Raw genomic sequence first — 22,616 nt, forward strand, 5'->3', positions numbered from 1 at the left:
TGGTTCCGTTAATGATAAAGATGCCAAATTATGCTTGAAAATTTAGGTTGTTTTTTATTACAACAGAGTGAGGCAATTCCACTGTGGCACAGAATTATATGATACAGTTTTATTATACAAATCTCTGATGGTTTGATTAATGAGACACCGTACCTGTTTGATTGTAATGCATCCAGTTCAGCATGATCTCAGGAGCTCTGTACCACCTAGTTGCTACATACCCCGTCATCTCATCATCTGTGTGTCGTGCCAATCCAAAATCCAGAATCTGCAGAACAGGGAAGATAGTAATGCACTGGTACATTTTTTTTAAAAAGGACAAACTGGACTTTTGATCTGATTAGCTACATTTGCAGAAGATGCAAAAAATGGATGAAAAGAAATGTTGCTGAACACTTCCAGAAATAGGTTTGGTGAAACATACTTTTGTAAGACTAAATTTGTCAAGGATTTACAGCTCTTATGTGACTCCCTAACCGCACTGTGCCCAATTTCAAACAAGAGCAGTTCAACAGTACCACAAATACACAACCATGGAATAACTAAAGTGGAACTTTTATTAAATACCTTATGAGCCAACAGTGTACAAAGACTCATAAATTCTAAAATATTTGTCCAGGGGTCAACAGACTGGCTTATATTAGTGCCTACATTTTCCTGTTAAGATATTCAGGTCCTGACCTGTTAAACAAATGATTGCTAGGCTGCCCACAAGCTATGTGTACACTAACACCACCTTACCTTCAGCTCACAGTCCTCATTCACAGCTAGGTTACTAGGTTTTAAATCCTAAAAGAAAGGAAAAAAGAGATACTGGTGTCACAGCATTGCAATGATAAAAAAGCTGTCCCAACCATGAAATTTAGCACTGGCAACATCTAATGTATTCCTCAACTTTCAAAAACAATCTTCAGATGTTAACTGTAATACAATCCTACCATAATCCACACTTCACTGAGATTTTCAACAGTATGCATCAACCATATGTATATAAACAAGAATTAATTCCAGCCCTGAAAAAACAACCAGCCAATCAAATATATGAAACAAGTCAAATTACAGTTCTGTACTCTGCAGGCACATGTTAAGAAAAGTGATGGCCAGAGCCAACCCCATGGTAAAGTGAACTATGCCTGAACAGAATCTGTCTAGAATCACTCTCTCCGAGAATTAACTAAAATATTTATTGCAATTTTATTGAACTTTTAGCTTAATTTTACTGCTGCTTTGATATACAAAGATCTAATGCTACAACTTCCCAGGATGCCGCTTTCATTGAATAGTTTACACTAAAAATAATACTCACTCTGTGTATTATGTCAGCTGAATGGATATACTGAAAATAAAAATATTTTGAAGATTAGGTTCAGACACTATTTTCCATTATGAAGGTCCATGGCTTATGAAAGTCTATGTCTTGTATTACATTTACTCATCTAGCATTCATTGGTTTTGTAATGACATTTGAGAAATGTCTGCTCTAAGTTTGTTCCTTTGAAGATAACCAAAGTCATTTCCAACCAGAAAGGAAGAGGGAATAATGCCTGCACAATGTTCATATTTTCATCCCTTCATATTTGGTTCTTCCCCATTCTGTGGCAAAGTACAGATGCATTTTGAAACTACTGAATCAAAGTCTGCATCCGTCTGGTGCCCCAGAAATCTCACGAGATAGTAACCTCACAAGGTTCACAACATTTAACATTTAAGAGGGCATCTAGAAGTTCTGGAAGGAACTTCTACTTAAAAAATAACAACAATTTATAACTTATTTCCAGTAAGGCTGTGCTAATTATTCAAAAGCGACACAACTGTTTCTCTGCGCTAATGCATGCAGTGTGTTTCCTAGATTAGACTCATCTGCATATGACAAACCAATTAGGAGCACATTTCTTCTTCAGGTCAGAAAATATAGACTTGAAAAAGTGACAAAAGTGCCTGTGATCATGCTGCAAATGCTGTGGCTCTCACTATCTTTCTGTGCCTCTCAACACCCTTCGTTGTTTTCCTACACAGAAGGGTGAAACAAGATAGCACCACCAAGCAGAAAGTATTGGCTTCTGCCTTGGTATCTCCAGCAGGATCCCGTTCCCTTCTTTCCCTCTAGGTAACTTTTTTTTTGCAGTGCTTCCCCCCACCACCAAAGGGAATATAACACATAAAACTAATTCCTCCCACACAGAAAGAACATTTAGTTCCTCTGAACATGAGGAGAGCAGAATACAAGAGGCAAGTCTGAGCTGATTCAGGAGAGCAGCATGTAATGATATCTTTGCCTCTCTTCAGAATCTCAAAAAGAACAGCTAATATTTCATGACTGTCATAATGGGGGTCAGTTCAACCAATTCAGGACCATGTGATGGTGTATTTATCTGAATCCAAAGTCTGCCTATGGACCTCTCTAATGGGAAGAAAGTATGTCTTTTATTTGCCACTTGCATACAGAATACAATAGTAATAGAGTCAATGCAAATACCTTCAAGCCACGAAGAATTTGATAGATTAGAAACTGTACATGGTCATCTGTGAGCTTCTGACATTTCACAATATTGTTCAGATCTGCCCCCATAAGATGGGTTACAAGGTATCTAAAAAACAAGAATTAAACAATGGTATTACCTCCATGTGTTGTAGGTGAGCGAGTCAGAGCATTTATAGAGAAGCACTGGATTTTGTTCAGATTAAGTTAGGGATCAATCACTGGCAGCGGTGGGCTTTGACAGTGCCATGTAGTCACCACCACTTCCACAGTCCTACCAGTCACACCAGCTAGAGCAGAAGGTGGCAGAAAGGGACTATATCCCTTTGCTGTGCCAGCATTCCAGTTGCCTGGATAAGGCCTGTTGCCATCACGTGGCAGCAGGGTGGTCAGCACAGGAGATCCTGTACAGCATAGATCATCCCCCAATCACCCCCTAGCAGGGGAGTTTTCCACTGGCTACTGCTGGCAAGTATGCTGGCAGTAGCAGCAGCTTCTGCTGACCTGCCTTTTGGGTCGGTGCAACAGGGTGCAGCTGTTCCCTGCCAACAGCAAAAGGTGGTAGAACCAGGCAGAGGGATAACTCTGTCCCATTAAAATTCCCTCCACCATGATAGAACAGGGATTTAGGCTGGTCTGTTAGCTGCCTAGTTTCCACTGAAATCAGTTACTGGCCAACTTCTTCAAATACGACTAATCTGGATCCAACCTATTGAATTTATGAAAATTCATTGGTTTTATGTATGACCTTTTCAAAGCCAGTAGTCTGCTATGGTACAGATACAATTTTAAATGTATGGTGAGAATACATTGGGTAGTATCTAACTCTGTTGTTTCCATCAGCACAAGGATTTCTTCTTGCACAATGGGACTTCCCTCCCTCTCCTCCTCCTGCATCCTCTTGCAATCTATTCCAGAGGGTTGAGAAAACCTTCAAGACAGATTTGAGATGTGTTCAGAGGGACAAGATGAGGGAAGTCCCTTTGCACGAGTGGACAAGTGGAAATCCTGATGTGACAGGTACTTAGCACTATATTGGATACAAGCCATTATAAAGAATGTAAACCATTTAGTAGAGAGATATACGATACACTTGTGTTGCAACGCAAAAAAGAGTGTATTCATAATGTAAGACAATAAGCAATAAGACAGTTCTATCTTTTGCAGATTCTTGTATAACCCTGCATCTCTCGTTGTTTAGAAAGATCCATTCTATTTAAAATTCCAGTAGATAATAAGAGACTTCTTAAGGATGCACTGTAATTTAAATTCACAATTAACATATTTTTCCTATATTTATTTTGGGCCTGCTTCATGCAAGGTCTTAGCTTGTAGGTTACAGAGGGCTGAGGCCAAGGAATGAGTCTCAGATTTGCACACTCTCCCTGACCACTCACAGGACCTAGAGTATAACCACACAGTCCATCTACTCCTTTTCCCAAGTCAGACTAATGTTTGGCAGGATCTACTCACACAAGAATTTACATGTATTCTCCACCCCACCCATATGGCAGGGCTATATGGGAACCAGCTCCTAGTACAAAATAGTTGTTAGTTTTAAGTATTTTTAAATGTGAAGCCCCAAGAGAAAAAGACCTATTGAAATTAGTAATTTTACTACCTTTCAACGACGATGAAACTAGGCTGATCTCTGCATTGATTCAGTCTTTCCAGTTCTCCACAAGAGTAAGAACATGGTAAAAGGTGTGTACAGGGTGTATGTACATCATTAATAAAATACTTCTACATGGACTTATTGTGACAGGAAGCCTGTCTCAACATGTGCTTTGAAACTGTCACATACAAGTCCAACAGGTTTTATAAACAGCTATTTAAAACATCTGTCATTTGTCTCATCATACAACTGCAAATATCCATGAGTCTGCCTTGGTACAAAGTAATGACTAAAGAAACCAGGGCTCAATCATTCTATGTGACTGAAGATGGTCACATGATTAATACATTACTCCCCTCCTTGCTAAAACGAAAAGCTACCAAAACCAAAAAGTCCTTCCATACAACTAAAGTACTTTGCTCAGTCTTGATTTCCCACTCTCCTCCCTCAATGTGTGACGCTTCCCCCTCCTTTTTAAGATACACTTGCCATTCCTGCTTTGGACAGTAACTGCACCTGCATAAGGTAACCTTAAAGCAACAATAATATTCTGCTACTAAAAAGCTTCAAAACATCTATCTCCACAAGTAACTCAGGGCACCTAATTATGGAACATTTAAATTTGTTATGCTTCTATAAGCATGGCAATCCTGTGTACTGTGCCATTTAATTCAAATGGCTTAGGCCTGAGAACTGGATTCAGTAATAAATAAAAACTGTTAAGTTGCAGAATAACTCATATATATTCCCCTTCCAGGCACAAAACCGAGGGGGGAGGGGAATTAAGATCCAAAATTTGGATGTCTTAAAGTTTGAAATTGGAGTATTTGAAATTGGAAACCTAAGTAATACACAGCATGTTCTGGGATCTACTGTGCATGAGAAGACATAGAGCCTAGTACAATTGGACCTCGAAAGTCAAACAGAATCCATTCCAGAAGTCCGTTCAACTTCCGAAATGTTCAACTTCCAAAGCATGTTTTCTGGTTGGCTGCAGGAAGCTCCTGCAGCCAATCGGAAGCCCCGTCAAATGTTTGGCTTCCAAAAGAATGTTTGAAAACCAGAACACTCACTTCTGGTTTGGGGGCATTGGAGAGCCGGAGCGTTCGACTCCCAAGGTGTTCGAGAGCTGAGGTATGACTGTAAAGTAAAAAAAACACCCTCAAACTGATAGCATGACTTTAAAGAGGGAGACCTTCACTGAGGATTCTAGATCACACCAGCTGAGAGTTGAGCTACAGTGCTAGAGAGTTGTAAAGGTAAAGGTAAAGGGACCCCTGACCGTTAGGTCCAGTCGCGGACGACTCTGGGGTTGCGGCACTCATCTCGCTTTACTGGCCAAGGGAGCCGGCGTACAGTTTCTGGGTCATGTGACCAGCATGACTAAGCCGCTTCTGGCAAATCAGAGCAGTGCACGGAAACGCCGTTTGCTAGAGAACTGTATTTACAGGCATGATGGGAAATAGTTACATAAAGTGAGTCCAATATACTGTATTACCATTTGCCAGGTGTCAACTTCTTGGCAAATGTCAACATGGCAAAGTAGATATTTACAGTTTTCACACATGACTGAATAATTTCTTACTCCCACTACTGAGTAAAGAAAATCTAGTGTGTGAAACAGCCCATAGCTACCTTCTATGCTAATTAATGAAGGGTTGTGACTACATACTTCTATCACAGTAAAGTCAATGCAATGACTTCATTCATTTCTTCCTCCATATGCCTAATTTCATTGTCCAATAGCAATCTAAAGTCCTGTCTAAACTGAAACCTTTGATTCTATTACATTAATGCTCCTTATAGATAAGGACTTTCCATCAAGGCTGGAAACTATTTCCAACATCAAGGCTATGAAGGGTTACCTACACATCATTGAATTCTTCTAGTGACTTTGCAGGTGTGAACACATCTAGAAGACCAATAACCTAGAAAGGGAAAAAGACACACAAGGAATAACATTTTCTACATTTATCTGCCATTTCCCAACTCACATATATACACTGTCCCAATTCAAAGTGCCTACTACATGAACACATGGGCTTGCACATAAATAAGACTTTTATCCTTACACAGATGCAAACTCAAAATAGTTCCTTTAAATCTGGCAAACTTTCAAATATCTTGTAATGTGGCATGTTGAAAAATATCAGAGAAAAGAATCATGTTGCATGCATGGACGCCTCCTGCTTCATCTTTGGCTCCAGATCACTGTTTCCGTTGTAAACTATTTTCCTTAATGAAAAGAATCGACAGTTGTTGTTTTTAAAAGCATCATTCCTACTTATTTTTCAAAAACAAGGGGTGTAAGCATATCAAATAGCTCAGCGCTACCTCCAATGTAAATATGCAGTGATACACACTGGGTTGGTTCAGAAAATCGTATCTCGGCTTAATGAGATAAGATATAAATGAACCTTGTGGGTGCACATCTAACTTCTTTCCTCTCTTTGCTGTATAAGCAAACAAATCTGGAACTGTGCAAGTATAGTTTCGCAACGGCTCTGAAATGGAGGCCTTGGTTAACAGCTTCAGAACAAGCCACAATATGAGCTCTAACTTCAAAGCATGGCTTGATATCCTGCCCTGTTCGAAAGCAGATAACTATAGGTTATGAGTTCAGATGTAATGGAAATCTATAGTTAACTGAAGACAACCTAGCGAAACAAAGTAGCTGCATGTTTGGACAAAAGGCTTGTTCATCTCTCATTTGAATGTGGCGACTGGGTACAAGTCAAGGTAATTTGGTGGTAGTATTTCAATTAAATCAAGTACAGAAGTCAGTGTCAGCTAGCTAAATAGCTCTCTGGCTAGTTAGTACAGTACTACAGTGGTACCTGTATAGGGTAATCAGGGGGATGGGAGGGCAAGCATGCCATCACTACTTTCTATGACTACCCTCTGCCCTTACAAATGCATCATGGAACTCTGAAGGCAGAGGAAGGGAGATGTGACTCATCTGATCTTAATCACCCCCTAGCAAACTGATTTTTCTAATTAAAAAGGGCTTTCAGGATTCCATTACACGTTTACATGTAACATGTAATTTCAAACCAGAGACCATGAAATATGACTTTGTACATTCACCCTTTTTTAACAGGCTTTAAGTAGGGATACATCACATTAATTAGAATTTGGAGAAGAGGGTTTTTAAAAACATACATTTGCAAGTAGTGCTATCAGTACAAACCTCTCCAGCACTGACAAAAATGGTCTGTTCCCTCACAAACAAAATAAATGGGGAAATGTGACCAGAAGACTACCACATGCTTCACACTAGAATAATAATCCCACAAATATACACATATAGTAAATAGGAAAGCTAATTCATGGCTCAGGCATCTTGACTAATTCTACTCATGTTTCTTTTTCCAAAAGGCTGATGTAAAGTGAAGCTATTATACAGGGTAATCATACAGGCTCCATCTCTGAGGCATACAATATTTTCATTCATGTGCACAGCTGAAACCCAAGTGTGATAACTTTTTTCAACTGCAGAAATTTCTACTTATCACTACTGTATATACCTAAATGCACACAGATCAGTGGATGTTTTTTCAAGTGCTAGAGGGCAGCTATTTTTGCACAAGACATGGAAAATAAAGAGAGCCAGACACTATATTAGTGCTTACAAATAAACCCTATGCATAAATCCCAAGGATTACAAAATGTCCTGGAATTTATCTGACAACATGTTCATGTATCCAACAAAGAATTTGGATTCTTGAACATCTCACTTTTCTTTTAAAGTAAATACATTGTAATGTACTTATTTATTTCATTAAAGTATTTGTCATCTGACTTTTGACTAAACCTTACCAACACAGCTAAATCTAATCCCTATGGACCCAAAGAAGTGATCAGGCAGAATACACAGATGGCTCAAGAACTAGAAGGGCCTTGGGCATTATAGCTGTGGTCAAGACTACAGTTAGGGCTTCTGTGATGTGTAGTTCCTTGCCCTAAGCTATGGCTGCTAACCTATGTTCTGCCTCAGTGGTAAATTATTTTCACTCCTCCCATCTCCTTCTTTGTCCTCTCCAAACACTTGGTCACTCATAGTTGTGTTAGAAAGCTTCAACTTGGGACAAATACGTGAAAAGACTATTTTTATAGTACACTCAGGCCCAACCAAGTAATTACATTGTAAAACTGCTGCAAGGGTACCTTCCTGTTTGAAATGCAAGAACTAAAGATTCTCCTACATTTATAGGAAAATTAAAAATTATGGACCAAACGTTACAATGTGGTTAAAACAGATGAACAGTAAATAGTACCATCAAACCTCGATTCTCAAACGGCTCCATTTTCGAACATTTCAGCTCCCGAATGCCGAAAGTCCAGAAGTAAATGCTTCGGTTTTCAAATGTTTTTCAGAACCCAAACATCCAAAGCGGCTTCTGCTTGTGTGCAAGAAGCTCTTGCAACCAAGCGGAAGCTGTGCCTCGGTTGTTTAACATTTCGGAAGTTGAACGGTCTTCCGGAACGGATTACGTTCGTCAATCGAGGTTTGACACTAAGTGCTGTCATAAAAAATCTACCCAAATGCTAGTGAACCAAGGGATTACATCGGGGTGGTAAGCCCAACAACCTCAAAGACTGCAGGTTCCTCATTCATGCTTTAGGAGTTTAGGAGGTGCTTTCCTATGTCAGTCACCCTGCTTTTGTCACACCTCTGGTGTCTGCTGACATGTCTGAAGAAATATTATGAACAGAAACACAACTGTTCCAAAAAAGGTACTTAAAAATCACCCTAAGGTATATGCTGTTGTATTTATTTAGTACTATAATTGCATAATTTGTTGGGGTTAGGGTTAAGGTTAAGGGAAGAAAGCAGGAGAACAGATCTGAAGTAGTTTGCACTCTGTGCACACATATTATTCCTGCATACTATGAAATAGTAACACTAAAATCTTCACAGCAGCATAAAAGGTAGAAATGTTTCTGCAACATCCTTCTTGTAGTGTTTCAGAAACAAACTGGGACTGTGAGATACTTTGCAACAGTTCTCACATTCTACAATTGTGTAATTAACAGACTCATTATTTCCCCCAAGGTTTAGGGTCTCCCCTAGTTAATATGTTCTGTAAGAAAATATTGAAATCAACACATGGAAGCCATTACCCAAAACAATGAATGAAATGAAAAAAAATACGTACTCATGGAAATAAACATGCATTAAGCTAACTTTAAAACTAGAGAATTTAACCAGTAAGGAAAGTTTTCATAACATTTGAAATAGAGAGGACTCGATAACCACCAGAAAATCAGAACTAAGAAACTTCTTAAACAGTTTATAACCAACTGGCTCTAGTATGTTGAAAATACTATGGTACACATGTTACATTTTCTCAGCTTTCAGTCAAGATGAAGGTATTGGGAATGAACTTTTGAATAATTCATTTTCTTGCTCTGGCCCCTCTACTCTTTTAACAAAACCCCAACACTACGGTCTGTCATTTTATCTGTACCAAGTACACCATGGTTATCAAGCCAGCATTCACTCCTAACCTAGGATTTGGAACCAAATGAAATGTACATTTCTAGTTTCCTCCCCAAACTTACATTTTCATGTTTCATATGTTTAAGCAGACGTAGTTCACGGTAGGTCCTTTTGGCATGAATGATGGACTGAAATGGTCTGGACAATTTCTTCACAGCCACTCGCAGGCCAGTTTTAGCATCAAAGGCTGAGCTAAAAAACAATAGTTTAAAAAAAGCAGCATTAAATATGCCTATTAAGACTAAAATAGGATCCCCCCTCCATGAAAATGATTTAATAGGTGTCTTGTTTCACTGAATGAATATAACTTTGTGCCCAAGAAGAAATAAGTCACAAGTTTAAGGTTTGTGTAAGAACAGGCAGAAAAACAAAGGTGAAGGTGCTTACAAGTTTTAGAATGAATCATTAGAAGGGTTTTAAGAATGTATTGATGAGTTTGGGAATTGCAGCTGGATTTATAAAGGAAGAATGACAATTTTTGCAATCATTTAGTGACTCACAGCAAAAGATATAGCAATGACTTCCTGTAACTTCGAATATTTCAACCTTAACAGAATATTGTGACATTTCAGAAGCTAGTGCTCGCTGTATCCAGGTCACAGCATTAGCAGACACATGATGGATGTCTCCAAGCAAGTTTTTTGTAGAAATAAGGCACTGAATACCTAGGATCTCTGGTAGTAAGTGACTTATCAGGTGATGTTAGCCAATAGCTTTACAGTGATGATAACTTGAAGGTGGTATGGTACAGATGTCTTTGCCCATGGTACACATTTTGCAGATTTTTTGGCATTCCAAATTTTACCATCAGAAAGCCAGACTACTCCTCACCCTAAAACACACATACAACCAATGTGGTTACAACAGCATACTTTGGTGCCACTGTCATGGGCACCTGTCTATACCTGGGACAATTATGGAATATTTTCTAAAGTTTATTTGTTTTTCTTAGTATGGAAAAAAGGTACTTGTATACATATCAAGTCTTTTTTTAAAAAAGGGGAGTGGAGCATTAGGCAAAACTTGCCTGATAAATGAAGTTGATTAGGTTTGCAATTCACCATCCCACTGACTTGTGTTAAATTAGTGGAAACACCTGCAGATACAAATGATGCAAAATGCCTTTCTGCAAGGATCCACTGATACATCCAATTTTGTATTCTAGAGCAGGGCTAGTGCCACACTAGCAAGAAGCAGGAAGCCACTTGCACTTCTCAATTGACTCTAGACTAGTATGGATTTGCTTTTCAATAATTTATGTTTGGTACCTGATCATAATATGGAACTGATGGGGCATTTTTAGTATGCTTCTACTGAAGCATTGTTTTAAAGAACAAGTTCCCTTTTAATTTACCCTGTCAATATGGCACTGCCCTGCACCTTGCCTTACCACAGAACACATGTTGCAAGAGCCAGGCAAAAATGTTTAGTTGCAAACAAAACTCCACTTCTGCTTTTTATTCCTTTTTTTGCATCTAAATCAAGTTTTCCCTGACAAAAATATTGTGAGCAGAGACTTAAATGATCTGAAATCAGGGTAGGGATAAGGCATGATGAAAACAGAAGAAAGATATGTTAATTTTTCTGAAGATCTCGAACAAGTGCCACACATTTTAACAAAAATGTAATGATTTGTGATAGTTACTAAGTTACAAAGAAGTGCAAACCACAATCCTTCAGATCAGAACACATACATTTGACATATCTAACAATTCAGTCAGAAATTATTTGGATGTTTTAACAGAAGCATTGTGCATCTGAACAAAAAAAAATTCTTGGTGATATTAGTATGATCTACAAAGGTCCATAAGACACAAAGGATGCATAAGTGCCCCCAATAACTCCTTATCTGGACCTAGCTAACTGTAGAGAGGAACAAGTGAAAGCAATATAAACTTAGAAGATGAAGTCTGGAAATAATTACTGGGTGGTGGTAGTGGGCCATAACAAATGAGAAATTCTTTCATTTAATGCAAGCTCAGGGGGCTAGGTGAGCTGCTTTATCCTCACTTTTACCATGAAAGTGAATGGTACATTATAGAGAATATAGATAGCTCTCCCTCACTGAAGTATGGGAGCTTCAGGAAGACTTGCAAGGGTTTCAGTGTATACCCACTATGTGTAGTGCTCTAAGAAGCCTGAAACAGAAGCTTTATATGAGATCGAGTCTCTAATGATGAGAAAAAAAGCACTTCTTTTTACTTTTCCAGCCCACCCAAAACTTTCCCCTGCTGTATTTTATAGCTATACAGTATAGTGATTCTGATTAAAGGGAAAAGAATGCTTTTTTTCCCTCTTGAAAGAACCATATATAGTGTAGAGCGGTTGGTACTTTCTGACCTAATATCACATACCTAACCCTAATTTACCCTCCTCCAGGATACCTGCAATAAACTGTTAATGGTCTGAGTAAGTCAATTCTTATCCCCCGACCTTACACATACATTTTCTGATAAATCATGCCAAACATCTCAAGAGCTCACAAAACTTTGCTGGGCTGTTTGTAAATATATTGGCATTAGTATTATTAATATTATTAGATTTATATACTTCTGTGTGCCTAAGTAGCCCACTACTTTAATTCCATTTTGCTTCCAAAATTGATGGGCACTCAACCACCTGAGCTTGATATTAGAGGGAATGGAGATATATGTGTATTTGCTTAATGGATACAAGGCACAAAACTTGATTCTTAGTGATCAAAAAAAGAGAGCAGTGGAATTACCATTAATTATTCTGCAAACTAATCACTACAATAACTAGATGCAGTAATAACTAGCAAAAAGGCTAAGGTCTTTCAAAACTCTGCAGTATACATTCCTATCCTACCACGGCAATGGTGTAATGAACCACACCTGCCTATCAGTCATCAATGAATGCAAATTTCTGAGGCCACCAGGATCTATGCTGCAGGTGTTTAAAAAACAAAATTTCATTGTTTTCTCCTATGAGAACTTGTCTCATGATATTGTTCTTACCTGACAAAACACAAGCAAGTGAAATATTGTTTCAAACGAGACATGAAATAATAAAACAGTGTAGATCAAGATATGTTTTTCTAGGAAAAAATGCAGAAGAACTCTCGAGTTTTGTTTAAAGCAGTAAATTGGCTTAATATCTACAATTAAAAGAACGGTGCTATGTAGCTGCAGAAGAACACAAAAACACAGAGTCTGAGTCTTTGTTTTCAGTTATCACATGAGCCAGTTTGCTCCTCTCAAGTCAAGAACAAACTTTTGCTACAGATCATAGTGTTTGTCTGGAAGGAAATAAACCACAACCCTTGGTTTGGACACAATGTTAAGCCAGAGACTGGGCTAGCATAGAGGAACAAAGTGGCTCAGACTGGTACTTTCACTGCAAACCATTCACTAGTTTACTGTGCCATGTAAATAAGGTAAATATATACATGTAACTCTAGCTAAACTATCACAGAAGGCTGGTAGTCTGATGAGTACAATTCAAGTATTTGTTACCAAAGAAGTTATGACTACCTTGAACTTGCAATGGTTATGTCGTTTTATATACAAAAATACTTACATCTCATAGCCAGAATGACTAAACCGCTTCTGGTGCAACAGGACATTGTGACAAATCCTAGAGCACACAGAAACACCATTTACCTTCCCGCTGCAGTGGTACCTATTTATCTACTTGCAATGGCATGCTTTCGAACTGCTGGGTTGGCAGAAGCTGGAACAGAGCAATGGGAGCTCACCCCGTTGCAAAGCTTCGAACCGCTGACCTTCTGATTGGCAAGCCCAAGAGGCTTAGGGGTTCTGTAGCCAAGACAACATCCATTTATTGTTGGATTCTTGAATAAGTTTCTATGCTTTGTCCTGGCAGTCTAACTGCAATACATATTTTGCTGTGAGGAATGTGGTAGTGAAGTCAAACATCTATGGATAGTGCCTATGACATCATGAGGAGGTGAATCACAAATTCCTCTCCTGCCAGTCTCTGCTACCCCTCGCCAGCTGTTTATTCCTTCAACAGCTTTGCACTCAACCTCTTCATTATACATCTTCCCTAGTTGCAAGTAAACTCTTATTCCCTACTCCAATTCCCAGCAAGATCAGTGTAAGAAACTGGGGGAGATCCAGGTTCATGGTGTTTATTGAGATACCAGCCTATCCTACCTCACAGACTTGTGAAAATAAAGAATGGTGGGGGAAGAAACTATGTACATAACCCTTAGCTTCTTCGAGGAGTGCTGGAATAAAAATGCAAAAAATAATAAGACTAATTACAAGTTATTTAATTGTGCAGTGTTGAGAATATTGCTTTATCTTTGTTTTCAAGATTCTGCTAGAAAACCAAACCTCATTAAACACCCAACAGTTTGCAAGCCAAATGCAACTAAAATAATCAAGAAGTCATTTCCTACCAAAGCCAATAATCTTGGCACCACAAAGTAAAATAAAGGATCGTGCATCAGATGCTTAACATAATGCCTTTTGAAAACTGGAGAACTTGAAGAAAGCCACTGTTTGGTGCACATTTTGATTGCTTCTGGAGACATTGCTCAACTGTGGACTTCACGGGTTGTGCGTTCCCAAATAAGTAGGGAATGAGTTCATAGCGGTTACGGGAAGAAGTGACGGAGATCAAGGCACTGCAGCAGACGGAGCGACAAGTACTGTACATCAAACGCCTCTACTACTTCTGCTGCTAACTTGCACTGCCCCAGCATTACGGTGCAAGAGAACCAAACAGGCAACGTTTTTTCTTTTAGTATTTCCAACCGAGAGCCGATCCCTCGGAATCACAGGATCTAACCGACTTCCTTTTGCAAGGAGGACTGGGTGTGGACACATGCGAGATCCACCGCCTTCTAAGGCCGCTTTCAGGATCTCCCAGCTAATCAATCATCCCATTCAGAATGACAGGCCTTCGTGGCGGCTGCTGTCCGGTACGCACGAAGGGCTGCGGGGGATAAGGGAGAGTGCGAGTAGCGAAGTTTCCCCAAGCCTCCCCCCCCGCCCCCGGGAGAGCGGCAGCAACTTACCAGACGGAGCCGTAAGCCCCGGAGCCCACCGGAGAGAGGTTCTGGTAACGCTCAGGCACTTCCCAGACCGTCTTGTTCAGCTCCTGCCGGTAGAACTTGGGCCGCTCTTGGGTCATCTCGACCCCGAGCCCGCCCCACCCAGCGCGGCCGGGAGTGGGGGGGGGGGAAAGACCCTCAAGCAGAACCGTTGGCTCCTCCCCCTTCGGAGAAAGGGGGTTTCCTGCTCCGAGGGTAAAGAGGTCGCTCGCGCCCAGCGGCCGCCTCAGTAACTGGCCTTGTGCCGCCGCCGCCCCAACCCCGCCCCGCGGCCGAAGGGAAAGGCCAGGCCAAGGGGGCTTTTCTGCCTCCCGCCGTCTGTCGGGTCGCAACCCCGCGGCCTCCTGCACAGCCCCAAGACAGGGAGCCTAACAGGTGGGCGCGAGGGGTCCCCCTGAGGAGAGCAGAGCTTGCACTGGGGGGGGGGCGGCAAAACCAAGCAGCAACGACGAGAAGGAGGAGCTGCTGCTGCTGCCGCCGCCTGACTTCTCCCGACCTCTTCCTAAGTCCCCGGTTGCAGAGGTCTCGCGAGACCCACGGCGCGGAAAGAGTTTTGAGGCGATGCCCCAATATGGAACCCAGCTCCAGCGCCCTATGATGAGCGCAACCAGAAAGCGGGGAGCGTCTCGCGAGATCTGGAAGGAGACGAGAAGGAAAGAGGAGGAGGGAGAAGAGGAAGGGTGGAGCGTGATGCCGGCCAAGGTTTAAGGCTTGCAGGTGCTGCTCTTTAAGACAGCGGGAACCTGGACAGGTGCCTTCTCAGAAGGAAGGTTCACACCCGCCACCTTGTGGCTTCCTCCTCCCGGTCTTTCTGTGCCCCCGGGGAAGAAGCGCATTAGCTGTTTTGTGCTTGCAGTTGTACATAATGTTCGTTAACAAATAATCGTTGGAATGCAATTCTCTTCATAGCAACCATTTGAGTTACAGTCCTCGGCTAGTAAATTGTGGTAGCTAACAACACAGTCTTCCTTGTTATTGGTTAATGCGGGATGAGGAGCCGTTTTCCAGCTCATGGGCTGCATTCCCTTCTTGCACCAACTTCTGGGGGCCATTTTCGTGGTGCAGCGATGGACGTAAATTTTACCTTCGTACTGTTTCCACACGCCCCCCTTTCCCCTGACAAGTCAGATAAATTAGCTATGACTGCTGATCCTTTCTTGCTTAGAGTCCTATGCTAGGTCTGTTGTAAGCCTCACGTTTCTGAGTTTTATTGGCATAAACTCAGAAGATAAGCCATTTTTGGCTTCATTTTGCAGGACTGTCCAACCTTTCCAATCAGAAAGCTATTGTCACTATGTGCAGTGACAAGCTAGGCTGCTTTCATTCACCATCCAGATACAACGTTGCTTGCTGCACGTACGCAGCACCAGTTGCCTTTCCTGTTTCTTGCAAATAGAACTGGTAGCACCCAACTGTTGGCTTCTAACCTTTGTTGGGGATAACATGTGTACACTAAATTCATTTTTAATAAGCTGCATACATTAAAATAACTTCCAAAAGTTCCCACTGCGTAAGCCACGCATTTGTACAAAGTCATGTAAATTGTAAAAAAAAAAAAAAAGTTTAATTCGAGAATTCGAACGTTAACTTTAGCTGCTGCGAGTCATCGCGCAACCTGGTGGCGCAAGGGGTCCATAGCAGAACACATCCCTCCCTCCTATGCCGGCTACGCGTGAAGTTGGAAAACTCGCCCGGACCCAGAACGCGTGGCGGGCACGTCACAATCCCATCTCCGGCGACAGCGCACGCAGTTACTTGTATACGCGCTAGGCCACTTTTTACGCCGCCCCCACCTCGCTTGGCCCTAGTTAAATCCGGCGAAGCCCCGGGGAAGCGAGCGGTGGGCTGGGACACCGCGAGGCGCATGCGCTCCGCCCATGGGACAAGGGGAGGCGGGCGAGGGGCCTGACGCGCGGCTCCGGCTCCTGCCTGTCACGCAGAGCAGGGGGCGGCGCCGCACGCGTTTGGAAGAGCCAGGGGGAGTGGCCTTCCCCGGGAGCCCCAGCTCGGGAGGAAGTGACAGCAGCAGCAGCAGCGGCGGCGGCGAGGAGATCTGGTGGCGCGCGCAACGGCGCGCGAAGATACCAGTCGTACGCACGCGCCGACCGGCTCGCCCGCGGCCAGCGCAGGCGCAGGAAATATCCTTGGAGCGCACGCGCGGGGGGTCGCGGGGGCTGCTGTCTCTAGCCGCCATGGAGCGGAAAGGTGAGTGCGCTTGGCCCCGCCGCCTCCCCGCCAAACTCATACCCCCCCCCCGCAGCCGCCCCTCGCCCGCCGCCCTCGGCCCCTCGGCTCTTCTAGCCAGGCTTCAGCTTTCTGGGTCTTGGCGGCTCGCTTCCTCCCTGGTTGTTGCCCCAATTCACACGAGATCGGGCGTCGGTTTGCTTTTGTCAGGTCCCGCTGTTATTCGCAGAGTTCTTCTCACGGATCCTAACTGCCAGTCTTCGGGTATCCTGGCAAATGTCCGGCCCTTAGGCTTCCCTTCCTCGGCCTCCACCCCGCTACCTAGTATGAGATAAAAGAGGGTGACATACTGTAATCGCCTGTCTCCTCCAGTAACGTGTTTGGGGATTTTTAAAAAAATATATATTATAAATATGGGTACAATGAGTCTATTATGAGCACGTGTCTCACGAATCTGGTTTGTTCTTGGATTAATGCTGCTTCTAGGGAAGAAGGGGTTAATCTTAGAACAAAATAAACCGGATAGGTTTGATGATGCAAATAATGTGCCCTTCTTTTTCACCCTGAACAGAAGCTTACTGACTCTTGCCCCACCCCTTCTTCTTCTTCTTCTTCTTCCCTCTGTTTCTTCCTAGTTCTAGCATTGCAAGCCCGGAAGAAGCGGACTAAAGCCAAGAAGGAAAAAGCCCAGAGAAAGTAAGTGTGACCCTACTGCCTTAAACAAACTGGAATGGTGTCCTGGACAGTGACAATAATTTCCTGAAATGATGTGCAGAAGCCAGCCTGGTAGCCTTGGTTGCATGGTAATGAGAAATCTTCCAGATTTTCCAATTCTAAGTGACTCTTTACATCCTGAGGGTAGCCTCAGTGTTAAAAGCGCATAAACTCACATGAGTGATATGCCCTCTTCTGCATCTTGTGCATATTTTAAGTGGGCACCATTAAATTTGTCTCTGGGTGCCTATCAGCTTGCTGGTAATATTCTCGTCTCCTTTTCCAAGGATAATATTTTAATCTAAAATAGTAGATAAACTTAATGGATCAAATATGTTATTTATTTATTTATATACATTTTAAACCGTAGTAGGGTGAAATCCAAGCCCTGGGCGCTGTCCAACAGGGCCACTGCAGCATCTGCAGCCTTGCAGCACATACTGGCTGGCAATCAGGCCTGCTGCTGTCACATGACAGCTGTAAGGCTAGCTCAGCCCTCTGTCTTGAATGTCTGCCATCCCAGAAAGTCCCCCTCCCCACCATCAGCAATTCTGCCCACAAGTTCAGCAGGCAAAATGGGAAACCACACTGGCAGAGCGATGCCGATGTCACTCTGCAGGCAGAGGCTGGCAGGGCTGCAGGAAGCAAGATCTCTGCTTAATTGAGCCCCCCAGCCTGGTGCAAGCAGAATTTGAATTGTGACCCTGAGATTTACATTTATATTGTATAGCAAGCCGTTCTGGCTAGCCCTGGATTTCAAGTGTTATTTGCATAGTCATAATAAGCTGTTCTGGCCTTGTAGATCCAAGAAGCTTGAAACATGTTCAAAATGGTGCACTAACTTCTGAACATCTAAGATTGCCCGTAAATTCAGCAAACTAAAATGCAATAGACACATGTTCTCTGTGTAGTTTAATACTGAATAAGAGTATTTTATAATCCCACTCAAACTGAAGGGTGGAACTTACTTTAAACATTTCAGATGTCACATAGAAGAGGGAAGTCTTCTCTTTTTCACCCTGTTACTATAACTCGAAAAGAGGTTTGACCATACCGTACTCTATGTAGCTGCTGTAGACTGACTTTGGTGGACTAAATTGATAGGCTAGTTTTACTGAGAAGTCCCACTGAAATCAGTTAAGTGTGGATAAGATTGTGTTCTGTGTGTGTTAAGTGGCAAGTGGTTTCAGATTAAGAAAATGGAGCCAGAGAGTGTGCATTATTTAGTGCGAGTAATTATCAGAGTTGATAGTGCTCTCTGAAAGTTCTTTAAGCCTGGAATATTAAGGAAAGTAATCCCTCGTTTAAGCACTAGCCAAGTACCCATATGCAAGCAGGAGTTACATGTGGGAAAGTGAGAGGAGTAAAAGTTTTTGCAAGCTAGTAACTTGAGGTGGAGGGGGAGGATTCTTTACAAGACTCAAGTAAGCCCCGTTTAAGTGAGACTTCTGAGTAAAATTTCAAAGGATTGTACTGCACAGTCACTGGAAGCTTACATGTGTAGATGCCATCATATGCCATTAAATGCTCTAATAATTTTTTTATTTCCTATTGACTTTGAAATATGCCTGAATTGAACCCCTTTGTCTGCATTATCAAATGGTTATTAGTTGTTGTTGTTGTTGTTAATTTGTACCCCACCCATCTGACTGGGTTGCCCTTGGTTTGTTATGTCCTGCCCTTCATTATTCATATTTCTCCAGTTCTCATGCAGTGCACAAAAAGCTCCCAAATCTGGCATCTCTGATTGGAGAAAAGCAATAATGAAGTACTGCTTTGTAGATGATCCTAGTTTCAGTTGCTGGAATCTGCAGTTAAATTAACTCAGGTAGCAATAGTGGGGGAAATATTTGCCTCTGAGCAATTGGAAAACCAGATAGATCTAGGTGCACCAATATTCTGACTTGGTGTGAAGTGGCTTCATTTATTCACCTACCTTATGCCTCTTCTCATCCATTGTTCACTTCACTATTTTTTGTCCATGTAGCATTTCTGTCACTTCTGAACAGTCAAGGCAATTTTTGTATCTAAAATAATGCTTTCTGAAATCATGCTGTGATTGCAAAGTTTTAATAGTTGTAGCACTGTTTTCAGTGTAGTCTCTTGTCTCAAATATTTTACTCTATTTAGATTGAATCCATAGTGATAACCCACTGCATGAAGGTTTACTGCAAAGTTGTGGCAAGCTAGTAATATTCAGAAATTGAATCCCAAATTTCCCAAGCTCGCTCTTCTATGTTTTCAAAGCTGTCGTGCACTGTGGAAGCATTCTAGTAAAAATTAAAAGAGCTGGCCAACAGTTAACTTAATTATACAACCCAAAACCATTATTTACAAATTCATATAGTGGCTTAAGTAGAGTGGTTTTTATAACATATTCAGCCAAGGTAGCTTCCCATTTAATGCTAGTGCTCTGAGAGAGTTCCGGTTTTTTAATTGCTTGTAGAAAAGAACAATAAAAAATGTTCCGTTCTTGTCAAAAAATCAAGGACTTGACATAAAGTTGTTTATCGCTGTTTCTGCAGCTAACATGTCGTGAATCTTCATATGTAAGATGGCTAATACTCTGGCAGTTCCGAGAGCCTTAAAATAGCCATGGCTATCCTTTATCATAGAGGAAGAGAAGTGGTTGAATTTTGCTGTAACAAAGTTAGGCTTAGGACACTGAACTGCAAAACCCCATGGGTTTCAACAGAGCCCTATTTTTCCTCAGCTGTGATATGTGTGGAAGAAGTGTAACAGGATCTGTGCATGTTTCCCATGTCTTCCTTTTTCATTCTTCCCTACTACCAATTGATGCCCATCCATACACTTGAGTTGGTTGGCAGAAGAAATGTGTCTTTGAGCCCTAGGTGGATTTCTCTGCTCAATGCTGCTGCTTGTGTGATTTTGCCCCTGAACTTGATGGATAGGCTTATTTGTTAACAGCAAACATAAATTTAAAAGAACAGGCTTTAAATAATGCCTTCTTTTTGGAATAATTTTGGGCAGCAGCTATGTTACTATGTATACAAAGCTATAAGTGATTTATCAAAATATATTTTAAATTTAAGAAGCATTTAAATATACAATGTTGACTTGCATATAATTGTGCAAAAGATCACAAAAATGTTCCTAACCCACCCGCCTGCGCATACTAATGCTAGTCATCTGTCTTCTAAAAGCAGTAGTTTTTATCAGGCTTCCCTGCATAGAGGTAAGCCTTGCTCATAACCAGGCAAGTGGTTACTAACAGGCTGCCAGCAGTGCATGTGGTATTTGACAGTCAAATATCAGATCTCTGCTAAAAGCCAATACACTTTAAAGAAAAGAAAGAGAGCATTCAAGTCAAGGCAGAGGTCAAATATGGAGGTGATAAATGGCAATACATATAGAGTGCTTTCTGTGATTATAACCTGTGATCACTGCAAAATATGTGCTGCTTTCCTGGCCATGGGTTTCCTTCTGATAACATTGGTGCTTATACGTAGAATTACTGTTTTGTTGTGTCTGTACCCTGCGGGCCTCTTCACACACACAAGTATGCTATGAATGTTTGAAAACATGTCCTCCATACACTTGTCAGTTGGGACCAGGTGAAGCTTCTTGACAAGTGTACTCTGAGTGGGAGCATGGGCTTGCTGCTTTTTAATGTGTTCCAAGGTGGTGGTTTTACATACTACCTACACCTTTTAAAATATATTTAAGGCATTTATAACCCACAGGCCTAGTCAGTATGCCATCAGTACAGGTCCTACTGGTTGTGAGCATTAGTTGCCTGCATTAGCTAGAATGCATCAATGAAGGTTCATTTCCCTCCCAGAACCTTGGAAAGCAAACAGTTGTTCTTGCTGCTACCTCTGTGCATTTTTGTTAGTGTGGGGATGCAGCATTCCCCCTCTTTCAATTAAAAAAATGAGAGTGACACACCCTTCTTTGCAGGGTCACAAGGTTCCCCAAATCCCTGTACTTCAGGGCTTTGAGGGGGAGGGCTCTCTTTGGGGAGAAGGTCTGCAGAACAGTAGCAGCTGGTAACAAGTCAAGCTCTCACACTTCTCTACATCCCAGCTAGGCTTTGATTTAATTATGATGGAGAGCACTGACGAAATGCTAAGGCTGTAGGTAATTAGGGAGATATCCACTTGCCCTCCTGTCTGTAGAGAAAAGAGTGCCTAGAGGTCTGTGAGTATGTGGCCATCAGGGACCTCCATGGAATTCTACTTTTTTGCATGTATAACTCTCAAAACAATATAGATGACATTTCCTTCTGAGCCATAGATATACAATAAACTAATGCTGTTTCCCTTTAAGTAAATGCAGCCATTCTGTGTGCTGGGTCTAATTTTTTTGCTCTCCACAACCATGAATTGTTTTAACATTAATACACAGATCCATCTGTATGTGTCTGCTCTGTGTTCTGTGCCATGTGTTCTGTTCTTCTGACTTCGCTGGCACTACTGAATGAGTGGGAAAATATGTAGGATTGTGAGAGCAAGACACTCCTGCAATACTGTTTTTCCTTCTTTGTTGTCTTTCTTCCTATAGGCAGAGAGACAAGGGTGAGATCCCTTAAACCCCAAATTCCTACTTGCTGGGAGTTAAATGCTCATGAATACAAGTGCTTTTTTCACCTCATCCCCACCTTTGAAGAACATGCTGTCTTCACTCATAAATCAGCATGGTGTCTAATGAAATGCTTGAATGTTCATTGTTTCACCTTGCGATGAGAAGCTACATGTTAATTGGCCTTTTATTTTTTTAATCTGTTTCCTCTGAATTTCTGTCTAGAACAGTTAATGGTTACAGACGGGTTGGGAGTGCATCACCTTATTTCTTTATGGATTATTATTGTTCGAACACAGTTTGATGGCATTCATCCTGAGAATGAATGCCTGAAGGAAGAAATGAACGAATTACTCTGGTATGTGTTCTCCGGTATAAGTAGAATAGATCAAATAGAACTACCCTATGGTTGTTTCTCAGTGATAGAAGTCATACAGTTTTCTAGTTCTAAAGCTGGTGATTAATTGGCATGTTTTCTTTAAGAAAATAGAAAGCCTTCATTCTCAGGTCTGTGGGAGAGGAAGCAAGAGTTTTT

General features: G+C 41.6%; 2 protein-coding genes across 3 annotated transcripts in view; one reads left to right on the forward strand and one right to left on the reverse strand.

Annotated features, from left to right (window-relative positions):
* Positions 1-15,264, reverse strand: part of MAPK14 (mitogen-activated protein kinase 14) — a 32,537-nt gene extending 17,273 nt beyond the window's left edge. The window contains exons 1-7 of one of the 2 annotated variants that reach the window (XM_081194610.1): positions 14,606-15,264; positions 9,660-9,789; positions 5,964-6,022; positions 2,477-2,588; positions 1,307-1,336; positions 742-789; positions 154-268 (exon numbers count right to left, since the gene is read on the reverse strand). In XM_081194610.1, coding sequence (XP_081050736.1) covers positions 154-268; positions 742-789; positions 1,307-1,336; positions 2,477-2,588; positions 5,964-6,022; positions 9,660-9,789; positions 14,606-14,721 — 610 coding nt within the window. In that variant the 5' untranslated portion in view covers positions 14,722-15,264. The remainder of the gene's footprint in view (positions 1-153; positions 269-741; positions 790-1,306; positions 1,337-2,476; positions 2,589-5,963; positions 6,023-9,659; positions 9,790-14,605) is intronic. The other variant, XM_081194609.1, reaches the window with a different exon arrangement.
* Positions 15,265-16,503: 1,239 nt separating this feature from the next.
* Positions 16,504-22,616, forward strand: part of SRPK1 (SRSF protein kinase 1) — a 28,892-nt gene continuing 22,779 nt past the window's right edge. Inside the window, exons 1-2 of the mRNA XM_081194592.1 lie at positions 16,504-16,846; positions 17,461-17,521. Of these exons, the coding sequence (XP_081050718.1) occupies positions 16,519-16,846; positions 17,461-17,521 (389 nt within the window). The 5' untranslated portion in view covers positions 16,504-16,518. The remainder of the gene's footprint in view (positions 16,847-17,460; positions 17,522-22,616) is intronic.

The sequence above is a fragment of the Podarcis bocagei genome (genome assembly GCF_964188305.1).
Source record: "Podarcis bocagei genome assembly, chromosome: 5".
NCBI lineage: Eukaryota > Metazoa > Chordata > Lepidosauria > Squamata > Lacertidae > Podarcis > Podarcis bocagei.